Below are 24,782 nucleotides of genomic sequence, written 5' to 3'. Positions count from 1 at the left end.
CTTGGTTGGAAGTTTATACTGTAGTTGCCTGGGCAGCAGCATATTCTTCAGCTGCATACATTGTGAGAACTGTCTTAGTAGACTAGAGAAGGAAGAGTACCAGAAGTGTTGCTGTCTTGGCTTTTGTAGGAGATGCCCAGGCTAAACCCGAGGGAGGGATCAAACGTGCCTCAGTCATGAGTCCCTTCATGCCCACAAGAGATCTAAGTCCAGCCCACATTGAATTCCATTGACTCTTATCTACCACCAACCTGCTTTTACTGTTAGTAGTTCAGATTCTTGTAGAGAGCTTAATTTTGCAATAAATCTTTGTACTCATTTGAACTGCCTAGATTTTCTGATTTCCATTGGCTTGACATCTTTCTCAATATTGCTTTGATGGCAAGGAGGTTACCAAATGGAATATTGACTTAATGGCAGAGGATGGGGGGTAGAGGCCCTTCTGCTTTTATGCCAGGAAAAACCCAACAGGTGAATGAAGGTTGGAGAAAGGGGTGAGGTGGTGTAGGGAGGAGCAGGGTGGCAAAATCAGACTCCGGCTTGGTTCAACCCTGCTGGATCCTTTCCTTACAATTTCCAGGCTGTTTCAATCAACACATGCAGCCGAGATGGTTTTTTGGTGTGCAAGGCAGGGTGCAGGGCAGCCAAAGTGGGGGAGAGGCAGTGCATCTGCAAGCTTAAATGTGGGCAGGCTGCCAAATGGCTAAAATTTTGGTTGGGAGGATGGGAGCTCACCCTGTTTGGGACCCTAGCCTGCTGCTCAGGTCCCAAACCCAGGCTGCTAGCTTTTCCAGCAGACAAGCCCAGTGTCCTAACCACTGAGTTACTACACTGCCATTATGAGGACATACCATGAAAAAAACCCATAGGCAGCTTGCCTCAGAACTAGGGAAAGGAGGGTATGTGGATAAGCCTGTAAAAGAGAATGTTTTATTTATTTGTCTGTGTGTTTAATCTTAACAGCTGGCAGAACCAGCTAACTTACTGTAGAGGGAAGAAGGAATAACCTTGAAGGAGAGAAGGAAAAGCTGCTACCAAGGCAACAGTCAGATAAAAAAGGCCTGAGACTGGGCCAAGAACATAACTGAGAAAACATCAGGTAAGTCTCACTTAGTTTACACAAAGATAAAGTGATGAAGGGGAAAGCACGTTCAGATTCTCTTATACAGCTATTATAATAAAAGTAGTTGTGACCCACATAACATTGATTTCTTTGTCTGGTTCATCCTGTACTGGACGATACCTACTCTGAGAGTGAAAGTTAAGTACTCACATGGGAAGTTTTCTGGGAATATAAGTATGGAGACTAGACCAAGAGATCAAAAGCCATCCTACAAAAAGGCAGCAGCAAATAATTTTGATATTGTTGAGAAGAAAACAATATTAAGTGTCCATGAGTTCAATTCAATATTGAGCTCAATTCAAAAGGGATTTAACTTTTTTTTCCTGTTTATAAGAAAACTCTGGAAAAACAATTTAGTATATTACAGTCAATACTCTCGTACACATTTTTCAATTAAATCACAACCATGTGCTCTGTGACAATAAAAAACAATATAGTTTATTTATTTATTTATTTATTTGTTTGTTTGTTTGTTTATTGGTTCGATTTATATGCCGCCCTTCTCCGGAGACTCAGGGCGGCTTACAATGCGTTAAGCAATAGCCTTCATACTTTTGTATATACCTGCTTAGTAGGGCTTTCGGCCCCCCCTAAGCGGTGTTCTTTTTTATACAAAGTCATCTTATTGCCCCCATAATCCAGGTCCTCATTTTACCTACCTCAAAAGGATGGAAGGCTGAGTCAGCCTTGAGCCTGGTAAGATTTGAACTTGCAGTAATTGTAGGCAGCTGGTGCTACTTAACAGCACTTTAGTCTGCTGCGCCACCAAGGCCACCAAGTTGGAATGTGGTGATCGCATTTGAGATTTATGTAAGGCACCCCAGATAAGAAGCCAAGTAAGTTCATTCAAATAAAGTTTGACTGAAAGTTTTCATGAAGTCAGCAAAGATTGAGCTTGACTCAGAGCTATATCTCTGTCTAACAATTAAGAAAATGAATCAAAAAGTAGAATTTTCAAGTTGCACCGAGGCTGTGAATATTTTTACTGAAAAATGCAGGCAGCCACCCACCCACCCACCCACCCACCCACACACACACACACACACCTGGGCTGACTAGGAAATGCAACTGAAACTGCACATATCTGTAAACCATTAGGTGATGAAGAGTGCTGTAATGGTATTTACTTTAAGGACTGAGATGGAACTCCCACTAGGAATATCTATTCTATTTCATTGTTGTACCTTTTATTGCAAGGACAAAGTACCTCACAGACATAAACAAATGTCTCACCACATAGGAAACTACTCTTTTGTTTACTTCTACAGAACCTTAGCTTTAGTGGTCAGAAATGGAGTTGGCATAATCATACTAAGTTAAATAGATGCCACATAATTCAGTGGTGAAATCCAATTTTTTTTACTACCAGTTCTGTGGGCGTGGCTTGGTGGCATGGCTTGGTGGGCAGGCAAGGATACTGCAAAATCTCCATTGCCTCCCCACTCCAGGAGAAGGATACTGCAAAATCCCCATTCCCTCCCCACTTCTGGGGGAAGGATATTGCAAAATCTCGATTCCCACCCCACTCTGGGGCCAGCCAGAGGTGGCATTTGCCGGTTCTCCAAACTACTCAAAACTTCCGCTACTGGTTCTCTGAACTACTCAAAATTTCCGCTATCGGTTCTCCAGAACCTGCTGGATTTCACCCCTGATATAATTCAACTTGACTTCTGGAGACAATATGAATAAATGCTCACCATTTTTACTCTTATGACAAAATCGAGTTCTTCCACAAACTTGCCAATAATAACCCTAATTTTGTCCACTGGTGTTTTCTCTCCTCCTTTTTTTACTTCTCTCAATTTGTTTTTTCTATTCATCATCCATTCATATTATATACCAAAATATGTGACTTCTGATTATGATCTTAATGGAATGGTAATATTTTATTTCTTCCACGATTGACTGGATTTTCTTGCAATCCATAGTAATCCTGTTAAATTTAGGATTCAGATAATCTCTAAATGGATAATTCAAAGGCATCTTTCTTTTTTTCTCTTACCCTTTCTCAATATGCAGCTTTCTTACATTTACCTTACTTCTAGGTACTGTATATTTACTACAAGATTGCTCTAGTGGTTTTCACTTTTATTTAAGTGAAATAAATCCCCATCCCCACAGCATCCCCATCCCCACAGCATCCCCATGGTCACATGTTCAAAATTCAAATGCTTGGCAACTGACTCATTTTTGACAGTTGCAGTGTCCCAGGGTCATGTGATCATTCACCATTTGTGACTTTCTGACAAGCAAAGTCAATGGGGAAGCCATAACAACGTGTTACTAACTCAACAACTGCAGGGATTCATTTAACAACTGTGGGGAGAAAGGTCGTAAAATGGGGAAAAATCCACTTAACACGTCTCACTTAGCAACATAAATGTTGGGCTCAATTGTGATTGTAAGTCGAGGACTGCCCGTACAATTTTTTTAAAAAAATATCCAACCCAGGCAGTCTGCTGATGCTGCCACTACTAACATCCATGCAGACAAATACAAGTAGTCCTCGACTTACAACAGTTCATTTAGTGCCCATTCAAAGTTACAACGGCACCGGGAAAAAAGACTTACGGCCGTTTTTCAAACTTACCACCTAAGTAGCATCCCTATGATCCTTGTGATCAAAATTCAGACACTCGGCAATTGGTTCATGCTTCTGACTGTTACTGTGTCCCCCAAGTCATGTGTGATCACCTTTTGCAACCTTTTGATAAGCAAAATCAATGGAGAACACAGATTCACCTAACAACTAACTTATCAGCTGCAATGATTCACTTAACAACTGTGGCCAGAAAAGCCGTAAAGTGGGGCAAAACTCGCTTAACACACGTCTCACTGAACAACCGAAACATTGGCCTCAATTGTGGTCGTAAAGTCGAGGAGTCCCTGTAGTTTTCCATCTCTTTGAAGCTCTTTATAAAATCTCAGGCGCAGCTTCTCTTCTGGAAAAGAAAAACGTGCAGCCTTAACATTTTATCCCCTTTGAGACGCCACCTTAGGCCAGGGGTAGGCGAAGCTCAATCACTGGGTCTTTTCTAGGAAAATCCTTTTCCACTCGTTTCCTTCAGATTCGGAAGCATCTCTACCATTCCTGGAGTCTATGACCCTTCCTACTTGAGCTCGTTCTTCCAAAGCACAAGTCTTCAAACTTGGCCGCTTTAAGACTTGTGGACTTCAACTTCTATGCTATGCTGGCTGGAGAATTCTGGGAGTTGAAGTCCACAAGTCTTAAAGCGGCCAAGTTTGAAGACCTCTGTTCCAAAGGGACTTCCCTTAAGAAAAGAGCGCGTACGACTGGGGAAGACCCGGATGTTGTTACCGCTCCGCGGAAAGGCGGCTGTGCCACGCGTAGCGGTCTCCTAGAAGGGTCCCACTCGGGAGGGAGGAAAGACGATAGAGTTGAGTCTTGAAGCTCCACTTCCGTCCACTCAGTTCCGATCTGTGCCGGACTTCTGGGCGAGAAAGGATTAAAGGAGAAAAAAAAAAAAGGCGGCCTAAACTGAGTTTTCTCCCGGCAGAGTAGCAGGAAGGAAGGAAGGAAGGAGCGACGGTGAGAGAGAGAGAGAGAGAGAGGGTGGAAGGCGAGCCGGTTAGCGGCAGCCTCTGCTCTTCGCCGGGGATGATGGGAGCTGGGAAGGGAGAAGCGGATAGCCGGGAAGGTGCAGGGCAGCCACGAAGTTTCCCCCCCCCCCCGTGTCTTGGTTGCTCGTGGAGGTGGGACGAAATGGGGATGGGGTTATTATGCCTTTCCTCTTTAGCACCTGAATCGTATTACCTGTAAAATCCCCGAGAGGCTATCAGGGGGCAGCTTTCTCCCCTCACCCCACCCCCAGCCTGAAGACGGACAGAAGGAGGAAGTTTGGCTCATTTTACAAACAGTGAAAGTCGCTTCTCACTTTCCTTTTTTTAAAAAAAAAAAAGAAACACAACTGAAACTCTGCCCGGAAAAAAGGCGCAATCCTGCATTCACACCCGGATTCATGATCTACCGTGAAAGCAGGCGGGGCGGTATGGATGCAGAAACAGGAGGAAGTACTCTCTGAATTTCAGCTTATTTGTGAATGCCTTGAATAGCTGTTTTTTTTTTCTTCCTCCTCCTCCTCCTCATCTCTTTCCTGCTTTTTTTTTTAAATTGTTTTTAATTTATTTTATTTGTCAAGCGTGTATTAGATAACAGATATAAGTATAAACATGATTGTGAATATATGAAATGGGTACAAATAAAAGGGGACAGTAGGACAGGGATGGTAGCAGTGGTGAAATCTAAAATTTGTGGTTCTGTGGGCGTGGCTTGGTTGTGAGGGGTAATGTGAGTGGGTGGGCGTGGCCATTTTAATTTTTTTTTTACTTTTAAAACCATTTTTTCTATAACCTTTTCGGCGAAGAGATTGTTAAAAAATGCTTTCAAAAGGCTCTGACGATCCCAACTGAGCTGCCTGATGTGCAGAGGTTTTTTTTCTTTTAAATGCCTCTGACGATCAGGCAACTCAGCTTGGATTGCCAGAGGCATTAAAAAAAAAAAGCCTCTGATGATCGCACGGCTGAGCTGGGCATGGGGAGGCAGGGATTTTTGCTACCTGTTGTCCGAACCACCTGCCTCCATCGCTACTGGCTCAGGTGATCTGGTCCGAACCAGGAGCATTTCATCCCTGGACGATAGGCATGTTGGTGCGCTTATGCACGCCCCCTTACAGACCTCTTAGAAATGGGGTGAGGTCAACAGTAGACAGTCTAAGACGAACATCGGACATAGATATGACATCTCTGGTTCTAAATATCTTCTAACACTTTAAACTAATACAAATTATGTTAAACTTAATACTATAATATAATTCTTTAACCTTATATGTTATTTATACATAACTTCATACTAACAATCTATATCATATTTCTACACAATTATACATACTTGTCTATTAATCTATTTTTAATTTTAATTTAAAATTAAATTTTTGCATCGAAGCAAAGAGCCTCGGTGGTGCAGCGGACTAAAGTGCTGTTAAATACTAGCACTTAGCTGCCAGCTGCCTACAATTAGGGTAAGTTCGAATCTCACCAGGCTCAAGGTTGACTCAGTCTTCCATCCTTTCAAGGTAGGTAAATTGAGGACCCGGATTGTGGGGGCAATAAGCCAACTTTGTATAGAACAACACCGCTTAGGGGGGCCCGAAAGCCCTAATAAGCAGGTATATACAAAAAAATTATGCAGGCTATTGCTATAATGCATTATAAGCTGCCCTGAGTCTACGGAGAAGGGCGGCATATAAATTGGACTAATAAATAAATAAATAATACATTTTGAATGATTAATAAAAAACTTTTTGAAAAAAACAATAGACAGTCTAAGGTTAAAGTTTTGGGGATTCGGGGAAGAAACCACAGAGTCAGGTAGTGCATTCCAGGCATTGACCACTCTGTTGCTGAAGTCGTATTTTCTGCAATCGAGTTTGGAGCGGTTTACTTTGAGTTTGTATCTATTGTGTGCTCGTGTATTGTTGCGGTTGAAGCAGAAGTAGTCATTGACAGGTAGGACATTGTAGCAGATAATTTTGTGTACTACACCTAGGTTAGACCAAAGGCGGCTTAGTTCTAAATTGTCTAAGCCCAAAATTTCAAGTCTGGTGGCTTGCTTTGCTTTTCCATTGCTTGGTGTTCAGGCAGTTCTGATCAAATGTTTGGGACTGGAATGTGTTGTGGTCATCTAAAAGTTGTCGTAAGGAAAGCTGGCAGTAATATTTTTTTGTTGAAAAGTGCAAAAAGTGACAGTTGCTTAAAAACGGAATGTGCTGTAATCTTACACCCAGTCGTTTCTTTGAGTTTGGATAGCTATTGTGTTAATAGGGTCAATGTTAGCAAAAGGTGGAAAATAAGTGCCTGAGATATTCTTAGATAGTTTAATTACACTTTCACAATATGCTTGAATATCATCTTAGCTTTGAAATGTCCACTCTCTCCCTTTGCAACAGTGTAATACTTAAATGAAATGTGAAATGTTCTAAGTCAGAGGTTCTCAACCTTTTCTTTATCACGGAGCTTCTTCAAATACCTTGACCATGGCCACAGACCCCCAAAACAATACAAGATTTGAATCATAACATTTTCTCAAGCCTTCACAGACCCCCTGTGATGACACTGTAGTCCTCCAGGGGTCCACGGAGCACAGGTTGGAATCACTGCAATATATTGCAGTATATTTTATGGCAAAGAAGCATGATGAAAACATCCTAGAAAGTAATGCTAGATAAATGGATGTTTATTTCAAAACATCAAAATTTCTGAATGAAATTGCATAAAGCTGTAATTTTATCAGGCTGTGTTCCTTTAATGCCTTAAACTGATATACTATGGCTGTAAAAATTACACTGTATGTGTGCTTTGAATGGAGACTTAAAATTACTTCCTGAATTGTCATCTGCTAAACAAAGTAGCATGTCCCAGCTGATACAACACAAAATACATGTATCTATTATAACTTCTTATTTACCTATAGACAGTGATTGCTACATTATAAGATGCAGGATGATCACAATATATCACAAATGCATAGACATTGCTAGTCCTATGTGTTTACTTATATAAAAACAATCATGGTTTCTCATTCAGTTAAAAAACAGCAGTTTACTATTAAATACAGTAACAACACGATCAATATTTGTTAATGATGACTGAAAAGTTTTGTGGGCATGTTCAGGCAAATAAGGCTTTAGCTGTCAGTATATGCAAGGCTAAGCTTGGGGAGAAGACAGGATACAGTACCAGATGCATACCTGTAGTAGAACAATATATTGCTGGTTTTCAGTGTTTGTTATATGACTTAATGTTATTTCTATGAATTTAGTATGCATAGCATTATTAAAAACCCACAAATAAATGTCCTAAGTCATTAGCACAGTTTTGCTGAACATCCTGTTTTAAGATGTACAGAAGTTATTTACAGTTATTAATTTCATTATTATTGCCATTTTTCTTCTTGCAATGAGAATATGCTGACTTAGCACTATGCAGAGCCAGATATTTTTTTTAAAATGTCATACTCTTTTTTTAAAGAGTATGGCATCAACAGAGCATGGGTGTCAGCCCTATCGGCTAGACCAGCAGTCTCCAACTTTTCCGGCTTTGAGGACCGGCAGCGGGAGGAGAGAGAGGGGATAGTTCTGCACAAATGGTGGCCCAGCACGCATACAACTCCATTTGAGCAAGTGGTGAGCGCACACACACCCGCCACTCACACAAATGGAGTTTCGCTCACTTGCCCACCTGCTGTGTGCACAAGTGGAGCTATAGGCTGGTTCTGAACTAAGAAACAGACACTGTGTAGAATTAAACTACTTCTATTAGAACTATTGGAATGATAGAATATTGCAAGTCTGAATATGCTACCTTTCCTCCATCTTATCTGCATGAGAATTTGGAGGAGATAGACAAAGCCATTTGCACAGAATACAGTACTAATACTTTATAGTGTTATAGGCCCTTAGTTCCTGAACTCTGTTCTTTAGCTGGCAATTTAATTTTTAAAATGTGCAGTTGCTGTAATATACTTAGAAATGGGGACAGAACAATTTGTGACTCTTAAAGTATTTGTTCTAACTTTTCCAGCCTAGAATAAAGGCTTATGAGGGTGCTCAGAAATTGTATAAGAGCGAGTTCCAAATGAGGAAGAAGAAAATAGGGGTTTTTCTTTCTTATTCTTTTGAAACCTCATTTTCTTCTAATAATCAGCAAGTTAACTAAAGCTATTTGTAGGCCTACATACAACTGAAAGACTCTTTAATCAGGTTGATAAATATCAACAAGTAGAGTTTGGAGAATTTATGAAATCTTTCTGTATTGTGTAGAGCACCGGTATCAAACTCGCACAGTCATGTTGCTGTCATGTGATGTTTCGTGACGTTTTTCCCCTTTGTGGAGCTGGGGTGAGCGTGGCCTGCACATGATGTATCTGGCCCCTGGGCTGCCAGTTTGACACCCCTGGTATAGAGGAAAATGCAAACTTCTTAGGGAGCATGTCTTGATATAAATTCTCTCTCCAATTTATTTCACTGGTTAAATAGCATAAATCAGAACTTCATAATCTGTCCTAAGTTTGAGTGAGAGTTTGAGAACTCACAGTGGGAACATTACATAAAAAATAGTTAAGCCCATCTAGGAATCAAAAACCCATATATTAGGCAAAGTTCCAGGGGAAAAAGTGAGAAATGTTGGAGCCAGCCTTTGAAGAGTTAATTGCTGAATTATTGGCTGAATTATTGGCTGAATTGTTGGAGGATTGTTGGCTCAGTAGTCAGTTGTCTAAAGAATTATCTTCAGATGACTCTATGATAGGAACTATCAACAAGGCCAGGCCAGCTGTTTGCAGTCAAACACTGGATAGTGGCCAGATCAGGAAGTTTTTATGACTCATTTCAGACAATTTTTTTTGTACCTTTACCATAGTTGAACTACCACTCCCAAAATTGCTTTTTGGGATTCATTCATTATTTAACATTTAATACTTAAACTAAAAAGATTTTTAGAACTAACATAGAGCAGAAATCATGGAAAAAAATTAAGCTCCTAAAATAGTAGACTATCTGAAGCAGAACATTATCAACTCTATAATCTTGTATTTCTTGTATTTGTTTAGTCGTTTTGATATACAAGTAGACCTTGAATTTTTTGGCTTTTTTCCAGTCAAATCAAGCACAACGGGACTGCCATAAACAACTTTCTCTACTTCTTTTTCCCACTTCCTTGATTGCTATGGGTTATGGTTTAAAGGAAATAGGGACAACATCTAAAAAGATTTTTTTCTATCTGGTTCAGGGGTGTCAAACTCAAGGCCCGGGGCCCAGATCTGGCCCATGGGGTCTTAGATCTGGCCCGCGAGCTGCCCTGGAAACAGTGAAGGACTGGCCTGCAGTGCCTCTGCCAGTGAAGACGGAGCTCAGGAGGGCTGCACGCAGGTCCTCCTGAGCTCCCTTTTCAGTGGCAGAGGGTTGCAGGAGGCCGTCACAGCTGAAAACGGAGCTCAGGAATCCATTTTCTCTGGCAGAATGCTTGGGCCACCACAGGCGCCCTCAACATGAGTGACATTGAGCTGGCCACGCCCACTCCACCCCCGAGGTCAAACACAACCCTGATGTAGCCCTCAATGAAATCGAGTTTGACACCCCTGATCTAGTTTGTAAATATTCTCCCTCCTCTTAGTCCCCTCAGTCATGACGTTTCCAAGAAGTATTAATTGTTGAAATGTATAATTATTATTGTTTATTAGATTTTTATCCTGCCTTTTTATAAATTATTGAAGATGATGAACACACTTTCCTCCTTCTATTTTCCCACAACAATAACCCTGTGATGAGTTTTGGGCTGAGAGAGAGAGCTTTTATGTACTTTTATACCTAAGGGAGGCCTAAAATTGACTAGGCCAGTACCTTAACCACTGCACCAAATTGGCTTTCAATTTGTTGTGTTGTGGTGTGTGTGTTATGTTATGTTAATACATATTCATATATGCATAAATAAATATAATAAAGCAAAATATAAACTCTTATAGGAGCTTCATTGGAATACATTTAGCTACTTTTTTTAAAAAAAATAATGCATGCTCAACTTGTTTCATTTCAGGTATGTCAGAACACAGCAAGAGTTTCCCAACGATTGATGAACCTCACCAGGCTCCAGAAGAAATCCAGTCTGACTCTGAGGTGATTGGGTGATACTTATAGTAATAGCTATTCAGAAATCAACCAATCCTTTAACAGCCTCAGACTGGAAAAACAAATTGAATTCCATCTCTATTATATGGATGCTAATCCAAAAATTGGATTGATCAAAAATTTGTCGATCGAAAGGTCGGCAGTTCAGTGGTTCAAATCCCTAGTGCCACATAACGGGGTGAGCTCCTGTTACTTGTCCCAGTTTCTGCCAATCCAGCAGTTTGAAAGCACATAAAAAATGCAAGTAGAAAAATAGGGATCACCTTTGGTGGGAAGGTAACAGCGTTCCGTGTGCCTTTGGCATTTAGTCATGCCGGTCACATGATCACGGAGATGTCTTCGGACAGCGCTGGCTCTTCGGCTTTGAAACGGAGATGAGCACGACCCCCTAGAGTCAGGAACGACTAGCACATATGTGCAAGGGGAACCTTTACCTTTAATCCAAAAATGATTAGCTAAAAATATTCCTACATTTGGGGCAGGCACTGTTGGTATTATTTACCTATCAGGTTTGCAGAATGGGTGCATACTGATCCAGATTGTTTCAGTGCTTACCAATGAACTCATTTGTGCATAGGTGACCCCATCCTTTCTCCTACCTCGACAGGATTAATGTTAGTTACTTGGAAAAATATATAGTATGTAGTGCATGGGCTGCTTGTTCTTCTGGGTGCCTTCTCATGAAGTAGTTGGTTAGCTTGTAAGTGTGAAAAATGGTCAAAAATTACTTTTTTCATGTTAATTTCAAATAGTCACTAAAAAAACTGTTGCATGGCAAGAATTACTTGTATCAGTTGTGCTCATTCTGCCTAAATGTAAGAATAGAGTCTCTTTGATTGTGGTATAATAGAAGACTTTTATAATTGATCTACTTAGGCTTAAACATATAGCATTTGGAAAGTTCTGGATTTCTTTTAAACATTCGAAAAACATATACTTTTAATAAATGTGGTTAGTAAATGCTGAAAACCATGGCTGGTTAAACTAGGACTGATTAATAACCCTGAGTGTTTTTGTTATTATGAAAAAGCTTACCATCAGGGACCCAAATAGCTCTCACACTATTTATTTTTAGGAAGGCCATTGCAATTATTCTGTTTCACCAAACATTTGTAGTTCAAGTAAGAGTTAAGAGTTAGGTTGCCCTACAGTGGCTGAAGTTTTATTTCTTAATTTCTGATTTAATTTTTATATTTATTTTAAGTAGTATACTTTTTAAGATTTGGGGGGTTAGAGTTTATGTACTGTTTTAATTGTTTTTTTTTTATTTTGAACTTTGAAACTTATCACTGTGAAAAATCTTGTGACTCAGGTGAATATAAATATTAAAATTAATTATAAAACATGTTTCCATTATTGTGGAAATAATATTCCTCGTGTCCCACATTATATCCAAGTTTAATTGTTTGAAATAAGATATAATTTTTTCTAAAAGCAAATCATTTGGGCATATGACCCCATGTTTAAAAATAATACTTGATTTACCACATTCCTTCTAACATGGTAGTAATTTGGAATAACTGGATAGGTAGAAAAAGCCAACAATGGACTAACTTGCACAGTCTTGTAAATTTAAACACTTAATTAATTGGCAGTTCGAAATTCCTTCTCTTGGGCATTGTAATAAGCTCAGGGATCCACCTTGCTGTTAATTTTACTGAGAGTACCATGGTTCTTAAAACCATGTAAACAGCCTAGAATGTCTACAGTAGCAAGAAGATGTACAGGGAGTCTCCATTTTAAGAGCAGGTCCGTTCCTAAGTCTGTCTTTAACTCAAATTTGTATACAAAGCAGAGTTTGTACTTATGAAGTGGACTGCCTGTTACTAAAAATGGCAGACAGAGTTCTCCTTCCTTGAACTACAAAACTGCTGAAGTCACACAGTGTTTTCATAAATTGCTGAAAACAGGTTGTGTATTAAAAACGTGTGACTTCAGTGGTTCATGAAAAGATTGCATGGCTTCAGCAGTTTGTTGGCTTGAGGAAGGCGAATGCTATCCACCATTTTGAGTAACAGGGCAGCCTGGTCATATGCACAAGTTGTCTGTAAATCAGATGTTCTTAATCCAGGAACTGCCTGTATTATAAGGTATTTTGGAGGATTCTGAATTCAAGGCAGGTTACAGTCTCCTAGTACCATATTGAGAGCCAAGGAGAAATGCAGTTCCAAGACTTGAATGCGACCCAAAAGTTTTTATTTAATTACAATATTAAATGTAATAAAATAGGAAAATTATTAACTAGAGAGGGAATAGTTTCATAAATTGTAATAAATATTATTCCAATAAATTCTTTGAATACAGATTCTAATATTCTCCTTAGCCTGAAAAAGTTTACCTTTGCTTTGAGTCGTCAGTTCTACCAATCTGAATTGTTCATTTTCTTTCCATTGAAACGTTACAACTTATATTTTTAATGAAAGCCCTTGAGTGTTCAAGAGCTTCCACATGAGGGCACTCTGGGACCATTTAAATGGTTTTCAGTTCAATATTCATATGTGTTTTAGCTGGTTTCAGCCCATTTTATATATATAAAAAATACAACATACAGTATTGTTTGTGTGACATAAGTTGTGTACCAGTCTAGATCCTACATTCTTGAAGAATAGTCAGACATTGAAAGAGGAAAAAAGAATAGTAGCAATAATAATGATTGCTAACATGAGTTATAACACACTTGTATATTTTTAAATTTTAAATGTAGCTTCATTTCAGTAATAAATTCAAGGGCATCCTCAATTATTATAAGAATGTCAGTTCAATATTTTTGAGTTGTTGAAAGACATGTTAAGCACACACAATCTTTGTCATTAGTTGCTTATCTAGAGCAAATAATTACTCCTGGCCAAGTAATCTGCCAAACTATACAAACTTCTCTAATACATTTCTGCTTAACACTAGGAAACATTGTTTTCTTTTGCAAACAGGTTGGACAAACACATCTTCTGTAATATGCAGTTTGTTGCTAACACATATTTCCCCAATAATATTAGGGTGGCACTGAACAATTTCAAATGATATTTGTGGGGAATTGTAGCACAACTGGATTTTTTTCAATCTGCACTTCTGTAATATATTCAATTGTATTGTATTTAGAATTACTTGTTTATAAGTTTCAATATATTTAAATGGAATATTTGTTTGTTTGTTTTTAAAGCAAAGGTCTAAAAACTTGAGCACAGAGATTCACTTGCATGAAAGGGGTGGCAAGATAACCCTTCATGATAGCTCCAAAATTCTACAGGTACTGCAAAAAAAAATAATAATGCTGAACAGAGTAGACTCAAAAGATAATGACTGTTATCTGATTAAAGCTATAATAAAATACAATACTTCATCCTATTCTTGGGAATGTTTGTCTTCATATAGCATTTTAAAGAACTAAGTGTGACCGCTGTTAGGACCAGGGGATTGGAAACTCACACAAACTTTATTTGTATATATAACTAGGTATCATTCTCAAAACTATAGTAGATACATTAGAGATTATCATTATTTCAGAGGGGAAAAATAACATCCATGTTAAGGCCTGGAATGAAGCAGGGTTTTGCAAACAGGTAAAACAAACAATTGGGACAAGCAACTTGGTTATTAAGCAAAGTCACTAAGTGAAAAATCATGTGACCAGGACTGCTTACAATTTTGAGCTTTCTTTTGCTTTACAATGTCAAAAGGATGTGACCCAAACAGCTTAGTGAGTCCAAACAGCAGCAACTCAACTCATGAGGAAGTTAGGTAAAAGGGTAAATCGTATAGCCCCTTTTCCCAACCCCCTGCTTTTTGGAATGCTCATCCCAGCATTGGGATAATTAACAGGAAAATAATAAAATGTTTGCATTTACATTCATTGGAGAGAAAGGGATTACAAGAGACTAAGGCATACAGTGAGGTATACACATTGAGAAAAGTGTGCTAGCACCAGTTGCTTGCCTATGTGTGTGCAGCTTTGAGCAAAAAAAGCCTTTAGTATGAAACTGGCAGGGGTGAAATGCTACCTGTTCGCTCCGGTTCAGCATACGCAGTACGCACCAAAAGAAGGCTTGGGAAGGTAAGTAGAACAGCGAGGGGTGGATCAGCTGTGCCGTGCGGTTTAGCTTCACTAGAAAGAAGGAAATCCTGCTTTCTAGCAAAGCTAAACCGCACGGCACAGCTGATTGTTGGATCGTAGATTTTTTTTAACTACCGGTTTGACTGAACCAGTAACTTTTTAAATGCGCAGCGCATGTTTGGTGCACACTGCGCATGCACACGCAGTGTGCGTTTGGTGCGCATGCACATGCACAGTGTGCATTTGTTGCACAGCATGGACTTGGTGCGCATGCGCAGCCAGCAAACCTGTAGCAAACCGGTTCAGATCTCGCCATTGGTTGTAAGTAATCCCCAGTTAATCCCCTGCCATAATTGGGACAGGAATTCTGCAACTGAGTGATATTATATAGCAAAAAAAAAATTATATCACATGACCACACTGACTTACAATGGCAGTTCTGGTTGCTGTTAATTGGTCTATTAAGCATGATGGGGTTTATTAAGCACGATGTCACATGACCATGGCTTGCAACTTCCTGCTAGCTTTGCCTTTTGGAAGTTGGCTATGAACATTGTGAATAGCAATTGTGTGAGTGTGGGGCACTCCAAGTATTGTAATTGTCCACTGGTTGCCAAGTGCCTTAATTTAAGGATTGGCCATAAGATTCCACATTCAGCACCATTGCAACTTTGAATGGCCACTGAACCAGCAGTCACTTAAGTGAGAACTGCCTATATTACTCCAAAAATAAATATCAAGGGAGTAACAGGTTTATAATTAATGTAACAGAACATATCAACCACAAAAAAAGACAGAAACAGTACACCCCTTACCTGTTGTCATTAGCTTGGTTTTCTATGTTTGTAATCTTAGTCCCATTTTTTTTCACTATGCTGCTTGATTTTCTGTCAGCTTTATTAGGTCATCTTCCTTACTCTCTATCTTTTCATTACTAGAGCTTGCAGATCATTTGCATTTTCATCATCAGCACAGAGCGGGTTATTGATGTTTTGCCTCCAGTGTTAAAACCATGCTCATCTTCCAATCCAGTCTTCCTCAATATATATTCAGCATATAGGTTGGATAAATAAGGAAAGAATATGTAGTTGTATACTGGTATATGCTTTCATAGCCGCCATCAATTAAGTAGTAATGAGTTTTCAGGCTGCACGGCTGTTGTCTAAATCAGGGGCCTCCAACCTTAGCAACTTTAAGACTTTGCTGGCTGAGGAATTCTGGGAGTTAAAGTCCACAAGTCTTAAAGTTGCCAAGGTTGGAGACCTCTGGTCTAAATGGCCAAACTAGACCATGGCCTTTCAGCCCAAAAGCTCATCACTGCTTAAGTATGCATTCTTTTGCCAACGTGGAATCAATCTGTGTTGCCGTTTTCTGTCCAGACTGTGGTTTCCTGACCTATGTATAAGTTTATACACGAGGACGGGGATTTATGGGATTCCCATTTTCATAAGGATAGTCCATAGCTTGATGTCAACATAATTTAACACTATTCTGTAATCAATTTAGCACATGTTTACCTTTTTTGTTGTTGCTCTTTGGCTTTTCAATTATCTAGTGTGAATCTACAATAATGTCTTTTGTTCCTTGCCCTTTTCTAAAACCATCTTGAACATCCAATATCTGCCTTTCCATAGACGGATCTAGTTTGCATTGGAAGATAAAGGTAAAGGTAAAGGTTCCCCTCGCACATATGTGCTAGTCGTTCCCGACTCTAGGGGGCAGTGCTCATCTCCGTTTCAAAGCCGAAGAGCCAGCGCTGTCCGAAGACGTCTCCGTGGTCATGTGGCCGGCATGATTAAACGGCAAAGGCGCACAGAACGCTGTTACCTTTCCACCATATTTTGCTTCTTGCATTTTTTACGTGCTTTCAAACTGCTAGATTGGCAGAAGCTGGGACAAGTAACGGGAGTAATTGTAATTCCAAGTAATTCCAAATAATTCTAAGTAATTGGAGGATAGTACTCATTATTTTGATCCCATGTGAAATTAAAAATATTGTATGATAGTTTACACATTCTGTTAAGTCTCCTTTCTTTGGATTGATACATAGGCTTCAATCTTTTAATTGATTGGCCGGACTGTCAATCTCCAGATTTGTTAGCATAGTTTGGTTGGAACCTTGACTGATTCATGTTCTGTTGCTTGCTGTATTTCTGTAACTTTTGCTAATTTTTGTTGTGAGCTTTCCAGAGCTATGCTCTGAGATGGGGTGATGATCATACAAATCTAATAAATAAATAAATTATGACTAGATGTTAATCTAACTTTGTCTTCTGGAACTAGGGCTTCTTGTAAATAGGAAATATCTTTTAAAATAGAGTTTCTAAACTTTTTACCATCATATCTCCCTTTAGTATAACCTTCACATATACACAGTCCTAAAAATCTAAACACCAAAATGAGCACAAATGAACAAGGGAATCAATATAGTTTGGGAAACAAACTTTGGGAAAAGTGGATTTATTATAATAATGTACTAAAAGGTTCTTCACACTTCCCCTGGACTCTGTCTGCATCATCTCAAGGAAGGTACACCTCACAGTTTTGAAACCTCTGTTCTAAGGAATCTTGAAAGTTAACAAATTTACTGTACAGAATTTTAGTATACTTCTTCCATCTTCATTTCGTCTTATTTGAATCCCTTACAATCTGTCTATTGGTGTTCTTTAGAACACCAATTTGAAGTTGAAAGGTCTTTCTGAGTTCGAGAAATCTTTTGGAAATGTTTCCTGCTTCTATATTTAGTATCTTTACTTGTCTCTTGTAACAGCTCTCTGAAACTCTTTGTAAAATTCCTCCTTGTGATCTTTATCTTTCTTGGCTTTGGTTTCTCTTCTTGGCCATTTTCCTAATTTGTTCTGATATTCAATTTGCTCTCTTCTATTTCTTAGTCTTTTGCAATCTCTTTTTCATATTCATCCTTAACAACCTTGATTTCATTCTATAGTTCCTCTGATTCTCTAATAATGAATTTCAGGCCTGGTGTGGGCTTTCAAAATGCTGTATATTGGTAACTAATCAATTTTGTCCTACTTTTCTTTGACTTGGAAGTTGCAAATGATTACTTCATGATTTTATTCCACAATCGGTCCCTGGCCCTGTTTTTACTGCTAAAACAGTATTTCTACCTTCTTCTACCACTAATATTGTCATTTTTCTTTCTGTGTATTCCTTCTTGTGTATGTGTGTGGGGGGGTATGTCACTTTGATTGCTTGAATATTGTAATGCAATGAAGAAGTAATTGAATTGGCTTCATTTCCGTTTCCTACACCATACAACCCATCTAGTTTCTTCCCTATTATTTCAAATTTTGGTATTCCAGTCTCCAAATACAAATATCACTTCTTGCTTGCATGGTCTGTTGACCATAAAACTTATCAACCTCCTCTTTTCCATGAGTGGCATGTACTGAAGAGTTGTCCACACAATCTCTTTGATATTGTTTGGTCATTGACTATATTGTCTCCAAGTAATGCCTTACTATATTCCACCTAATTATGAAAACAATGCTGTTTAATCTTTATTTTTCAAGTTCTGAATAGTGAACTATGAATGTCTGAATGAATAATTCTGAATTCCATTCTGATGTCATTATATAATTGATTCTTTTCATCTTAACTATATTGTCCAGTGGTGTCAGATTAATAATAAGCCATTCTTATTCCTAAAGGTCCTAAATTCTTCCTCAGTAGCATATTGAGCAATGGAGAGGCCAGTCATCTGGTATTATATTGTCAGTTACTTTAACTCATCTGTCTGTGTAATTTTGTTAGTAAAATACAGGATCACTTTCTCCCATTAATGCTGCCTGGTATAGGTGCTGCCTGCTTTAGTTGTGTACCTAGTATTGCCTTCATGCCTTGGGTGATCATGTTGGGAGTATCTACTTTTGATTTATATTCTGAGTATTTTTTACTCATTCCAGCAACCACCCATCACAAAGACAGTGAGGTAACATTTGTTGTAAACGTTACTTGTTCAGACTGGGATGCTAAGCCCTCCTGTTATTTCTAATGTATATCTTTTATCAGTACTAGTCAGAAAAGCTAATGATAAGGGATTCTGGTAGTTGTGGTTCATTCTAAGCATTCCAAAACTCACATGGATACAAGAGAATATAACGACCATCTTTTAGTCCTCTGTAAGTTTGAAGGGAGAAATTGAGCAATACAGTTTCATGTGCCATTGAGACTGTCTATTTTGCATGATCAGATATGCTTATAATACATTAATAATTTAATTAACGTATGACATTAATACTTATTACTTAATAAGTATTAAGTTATTGATACTTATGGTGTGATTCACTTACATTCTTTCAGCATCATTTATTCATAACTACTGTGCTAGATTGTAATTTTATATTGTGATTATATGTCATCCTACATATGCCATATGCTAGGGTTAACTTTAGACTATACATTTCATAAATAAATAAATATACTGTTGTGGTGGGGAACCCTGACAATGAATGCATAGTTGCTTATTTAGATTCCAGTAATATAATAACAGAGAGCCAATTTGGTGTAGTGGTTAAGGCAGGGGTGTCAAACTCAAGACCTGAGGGCCGGATCTGGCATGCAGGGTGCCTAGATCTGGCCCATGGGGGGCCAGCTTGGAAATAGCAAAGGACTGGCCCATGGTGCCTCTGCCAGTGAAAACAGGCTCTCAATCTCCATTTTCGGTTGGGACGGCTTCCTGCAACCCTCTGTCAGCAAAAACAGAGCTTGAGAGGGCCGAGTGATGTCATGCTGGCCAGACCCACACTAGCCCCCGCGAGGTCAAACACAACCCTGATGCCGCCCTCAATGAAATCGAGTTTGACACCACTGAGTTAAGGATCTGGCTAGAAACCAAGAGACTATGAGTTCAAGTCCTGCTTTAGCCATGAAGCCAGCCTGGTGACCCTTTGCCAGTCATTCACTCACAGCCCCAGGAAGAAGCAGTGGCAAAGTACCTCTGAACAAGCTTGCCAAAAAAAATAGTATTTGGTGACAACTAGTCCAAGTTGTCACCAAGAGTCAACACAGACTTGAAGGTACAAAAACAAAGCTTAGTAACATCATGTTTCATAAAACTCTTATATAAGAATCTCAAGATACACCTTGGATATAGCAAGATTTTCTCCATTTTCTGCCCTGCCCAGGAAAAAAAATGCTGAATGTCCAAAAACTGAATATTGATTATGTTTGAGGAAAGCTAATGCACTTTTTTTCATATTGTAGGCGTGCTCAATGGCTCAAGAATCCCCCAAAACGTCAGCAGCAGAGATTTCTGTGACAAGCAATGGAGAATTGGAAGACATTCATGAGCACAACTATAACATGGTATGACACTATAAATATCCCCTAAATTGCTTGGCAGTAATCCAGGTTTACTAATGATTAAGCAATCCAAGAAATGGAGAACTTGTGTCAGGGTAGCCGAGATTTTCCTGATGGGAGAAGCCTTATTCATTAAAAATGAGTATTTTATTTCTTGAGCTACACATAAAATAGAATAAACTAAAACTGGACAATCATTTGTATCCGTTTAGTTTTTAAAATGTAGAGGGTTTAAAAAGGAAGCTCAAATCTAGCAGCATGAGTGAAATTTAAAATAGAATTGAGGACGATAAAATTGAAGTGAGAAATGCTAGGCAGACTATTTTAGAGATTTGCATTCATGAGATGTAAAAGAGTGGAACAGAAATGAATGTTATAAAAGTCCAAGGGGAAAAAATGATAAAAATTAATGTCCTATGAAAATGTTGAAAAATGTAATGTTTCGTGATAGATATAATTGGTACATTATTAAAATATGGATATGGTTTTTATGAGGTGTTTATGGGCTGTGCAAGTTATTGAACATGCACGTAAAGACTGTGGCTGTGACTGATTATTAGAAAAACGTTGTTTCTGATGCAGAGTGAAATACAGCAAAAGTAAGTAACAAAACTACAGAAAGAAAAGTCTTTGTTAAGTCTTTAAAAAATTTAAAAAGCAAGTTACAATTTTAAATTCTACATCTCTGATGAGTAGCAAGATTTATGCAGAGTATGGCTCAGGATGAAAAGTTCTCCAGAAGAAGTCAAAAATTATCTTATACCTCACCTTATGTGCAAACCAGGTCACTAGTAATTAATGTTACCTCAGAGGCACAGTGATGCAGCAGATGTCCTTCTAGTAAATATTGGTGTTAGAGAAGAGGTAAAAAGACAGATATAAATGAAAAATTAAGATAAAGCGCAGCTTCAGCATTATGTACCAATTTTGAATATTGCGTAAAAGTTTAAAATGGAATAAATTTAAGCCTGGCAAGTGTTCCGTGCCAACCAGACCTTGGGGAAAAAATAGTGAAACTATATATATGTTCTAATTTTTGGAAGCAGTCAAATGAACAATGAAGACAGACTTCTGGCATATTTTCATGCCTATTATGGTCATTAACATTGGGGCTTTGAAACTAAAGCTGACAGCTTTTCTATAAAGACTGAATTTTGTAAATGATTAAAGCTTTATCCCTGCTTATTGTTCATTGCTGTAAAACTTCGGCACTTTGTAGGAAATAAGAAAATATTTTCAGTTGCCAAAACATGGGCGTGGAAAGGATTGAGAGAGAATCTGGGATATTTATAGAAATCCCCAGACAGCACAGAGTGCTAACTTTAAAGAAATACAAAGATCCAGGGAAGTAAAAGGATATATTCTTATGCTGAAACTTGAAAAAACAATTATTTAAAAAAACCTAATACCAACCACACACCTATATCAGTGGTGAAGATATGTGCTAGAGACACCTTAATTCGACTTCAATTAAAAAAATAAAAAAAACCTCTTAGTTCAGTTGGGATAGGGGAAGTGTTGCCCTTCATATCTGAAAATCAGGGAGTTCTAGGGAAATTATTTTAGTTCAATGCAAGTCCAAATAGTAAGTATTTTATTCAACTGAACCAGAAAGTAACATAACTAAAAAAAGAGAGAAAATTCCTTGTTTTAATTATTCATTAATAAATTACTGTTAGGATTTATTTTAAAGACATCTTTTCAGTGTGCCATAATGCTTAATGGCAGAAGCTGGTTTCAATGCTATCTTTACAATATTCTCGTTTCTGTAAATTTTATGGATTTCTCTATAGTTTAACGCTATTGTAAACATTGTTAATGTGCATATTGTTGTTCCATCTACATAATGATAATTTCTTGACTATGTAATTAAATACACTTGCATATACAATTTGGCCATAACTATTTAGTTTTTAGAGAAATTCCAAGAGATGTCTGCACATATCACACACTGGTAACTTATTACACATGACTGAATGGAGCCTGCCCATTAAGGTTGTATGTTGTAATGATCATAAATGTTGGTCACGGGACCTCCAAGGGGGCCGAACCATCAATTTCGAATTCAGATCATAAGTTCCCTGTTTTGACTTGGTTGTATGTCAAGGACTATCTGTACATAGAACTTTGTTTTGCTGTGTTTCTGTCTTCATCCTCCAATGAAATGCTATAATATGGCAGGATTTCATTTATTTATCCAAGCAAGTACAGTATCAAAGCCTGGTTTTGCAAATGTGCTTCAAACCAAAATGTCATGTTTTGTTGACCTGCCAATTACAAATGGTTATCCATCATTCAGTTAAATATTGTTTTAGTTTGATGACTGGCTTAAATATTATGGAACAGACAAATGTAAAGTTCATTGTATGCATTGTATTTTATATTAAGTAAACAAATGTAGAATTGCTTCAGTCTCTAGTCTTTGCACCTTCCTCTCTCACATACATACATACATACATATATATGAAAGGAGGGAGCAAAGGCTAGAGACTGAAGCAATTCTATATTTGTTTACTTAATATAATATATATACATAGAAAGAGAAAGAGATTTCCACTTTTTGAACCTTCTCTATCTCCATCTTTTTCACAAAATCTCTGGCTTGATCTTTGTCTTCTAGTGATATTTCATTAAATGGACGAAATAGCAAAGTATGCAAATAAGGCATGAATGTATCAAATTAGAAGCATGAAATGGGGAAAAAATGAAATTCTGAGGCTCTAACGGGTTAATAACGTTCTATGGCATGAATTTAAATTGAAAGGGTAATTTTCCAGTTTAATTTTGAATTGTGTCCGAATAGGAACTTCAGATTTAATTTGTTCAGTTCATTGTCCTCATTGCTAGCCCCCAACTCTTAAGAAGTCAATGACTAGGAGTACTGATAGAACTTGCCTCACTGCCATTTTGCTGATGGAGAAATTTCACCAACAGAAGCAAGAGTGCAGATTATGTGCAAGGATGGCTAGTTTACTGCTCAAATACTTATTTTCAGAACAGCTGAAAGAAAAGGACTGTTAAAATTGACGCTCATTGTATTTTAAGTGATCTAAGATTTTTGTATCTGTAATTTACATAAGTTTGCAATGATTTTTGATACAAAGACCTAGTTTAGAGGTTTAACTTTTCTATCTAAGCAACCACAGTTGTTTAATTAAACTATTAGATAATAGAATTTTTATCCATAAATGTATCTGTGATCAATCTCAGCTCTTCAAACAGTTACCCCTGTATTGGGAAACTCTTCCTTGTAGAAGGCTTAGTATCAGTCTTGAAAAATGCCTTCCAGTTTGGAATCAATTAGTCTAGGTTACACAAGGGGGTCTCTTAAACCTGGGAACAGTTGTAATTGAGCATTGTGTTGTCATTAAAATAGAACATCATGACACCATAAAATAGATTCCAAACTATAGAACACATTTTTCAAGATGACTTAAAGACTGCTATTATGCCTAAATGTTCCCTTATTTGGGATTTTTACATGGATATTCCCTTTTATTCAAACATTTCTAAGGAGTTGAAGCGTTCTTTGCCAGCTGGACTTGGTTTGTCCGAAACACAGATCACATCTCATGGCTTTGACAGTACCAAGGAGGGGACTATTGCAGTTGGACCTTTTCAAGGTAACAGAATTCAGTGTGTACTATTAGTAAATATATGTATAAAAACATAGAATAAGGAGTATTCTGTAGCCTTCCATTTACTACAGTGATTTCAGCAGTAAAATGTACACGCTACCAATAATTGGTAACAAAACAGTGGTTGAGAATCTAACGGGTAAACACAAAATAGCTCTGTGATTTAGTCACCATATGAAGAATGTAATTGATTGCCTTTTGTTTCAAGTAGTCATAAATTCAAAGTCTAGTTCACTTTAAGATTTGCTTCAGTTTCACCAATATTTTGTGCATTAAAAATATATTGATTAAATGAAGATGGATGTTGATGGCATATGTCCCATTTCCAGGTCCCTCATCATTACCCATGTCTCCTGTTATATCGCCTAGCAGTGCTGCAGCCTGCAGACTGGCTGGACAAGGGAATGATTTAGTTATTCCCAAAGGTATTCAGAGGTCTAAGCAGTTAATGGCTTGCTGATACAATACTAACTCCCATCTTTGCCAATACTTCCTTGACTTGTGATTAACTGCTATGGCTAAGTAGAATGCTGCCTTTTATGCTGCTTGGCTTGTCAAATAATTACCTTTTCTTTTCTGCATACTATCTTCCTTCAGTATTAAGCATGTCCACAGAAGCATTCAGTAAAAATGAATTGTGAGAAATGTTAATTAGAATGATTTTTTGTGTCAAATTTTATCATCATAATACTAAATAATGATTGTGTTGAATAATCCATTGTAATGAAAATACGATTTACAAATCTATATCGACACAAAATTGAAAATTTGTGCTTCTATTTGTACCTTTTTTAAAGTAAATAACAGAATGATTCTTGGTTTTATGAAAATTATACTACCATTGTTGAAATGCATTATAAGATGAATAAAAATAGATTCAAAAAGTTACTAAAACTACTGGTATTTTAAAAATAATAAAATAGTGAAGTTTGAAAAGGGTAGGAAAA

At 37.9% G+C, this 24,782-nt stretch overlaps 1 protein-coding gene across 9 annotated transcripts in view; it reads left to right on the top strand.

Annotated features, from left to right (window-relative positions):
* Positions 1-866: 866 nt before the first annotated feature.
* The window catches only part of ARFIP1 (ARF interacting protein 1), a 43,528-nt gene continuing 19,612 nt past the window's right edge, over positions 867-24,782 (top strand). Inside the window, exons 1-5 of one of the 9 annotated variants that reach the window (XM_034401367.3) lie at positions 872-1,099; positions 10,733-10,812; positions 20,099-20,200; positions 23,712-23,820; positions 24,165-24,260. In XM_034401367.3, coding sequence (XP_034257258.1) covers positions 10,735-10,812; positions 20,099-20,200; positions 23,712-23,820; positions 24,165-24,260 — 385 coding nt within the window. In that variant the 5' untranslated portion in view covers positions 872-1,099; positions 10,733-10,734. Of the gene's footprint in view, positions 1,100-4,341; positions 4,674-5,131; positions 5,156-10,732; positions 10,813-20,098; positions 20,201-23,711; positions 23,821-24,164; positions 24,261-24,782 lie in introns of those variants that run through there. The other 8 variants (XM_087874486.1, XM_034401366.3, XM_034401365.3 and 5 more) reach the window with 8 other exon arrangements.

Source organism: Pantherophis guttatus, chromosome 8 (assembly GCF_059756535.1).
Source record: "Pantherophis guttatus breed Tessera chromosome 8, ASM5975653v1, whole genome shotgun sequence".
Lineage (NCBI taxonomy): Eukaryota > Metazoa > Chordata > Lepidosauria > Squamata > Colubridae > Pantherophis > Pantherophis guttatus.
Note: the sequence above shows the minus strand (reverse complement) of the source record. Positions and strands in the feature narration are given on the sequence as shown.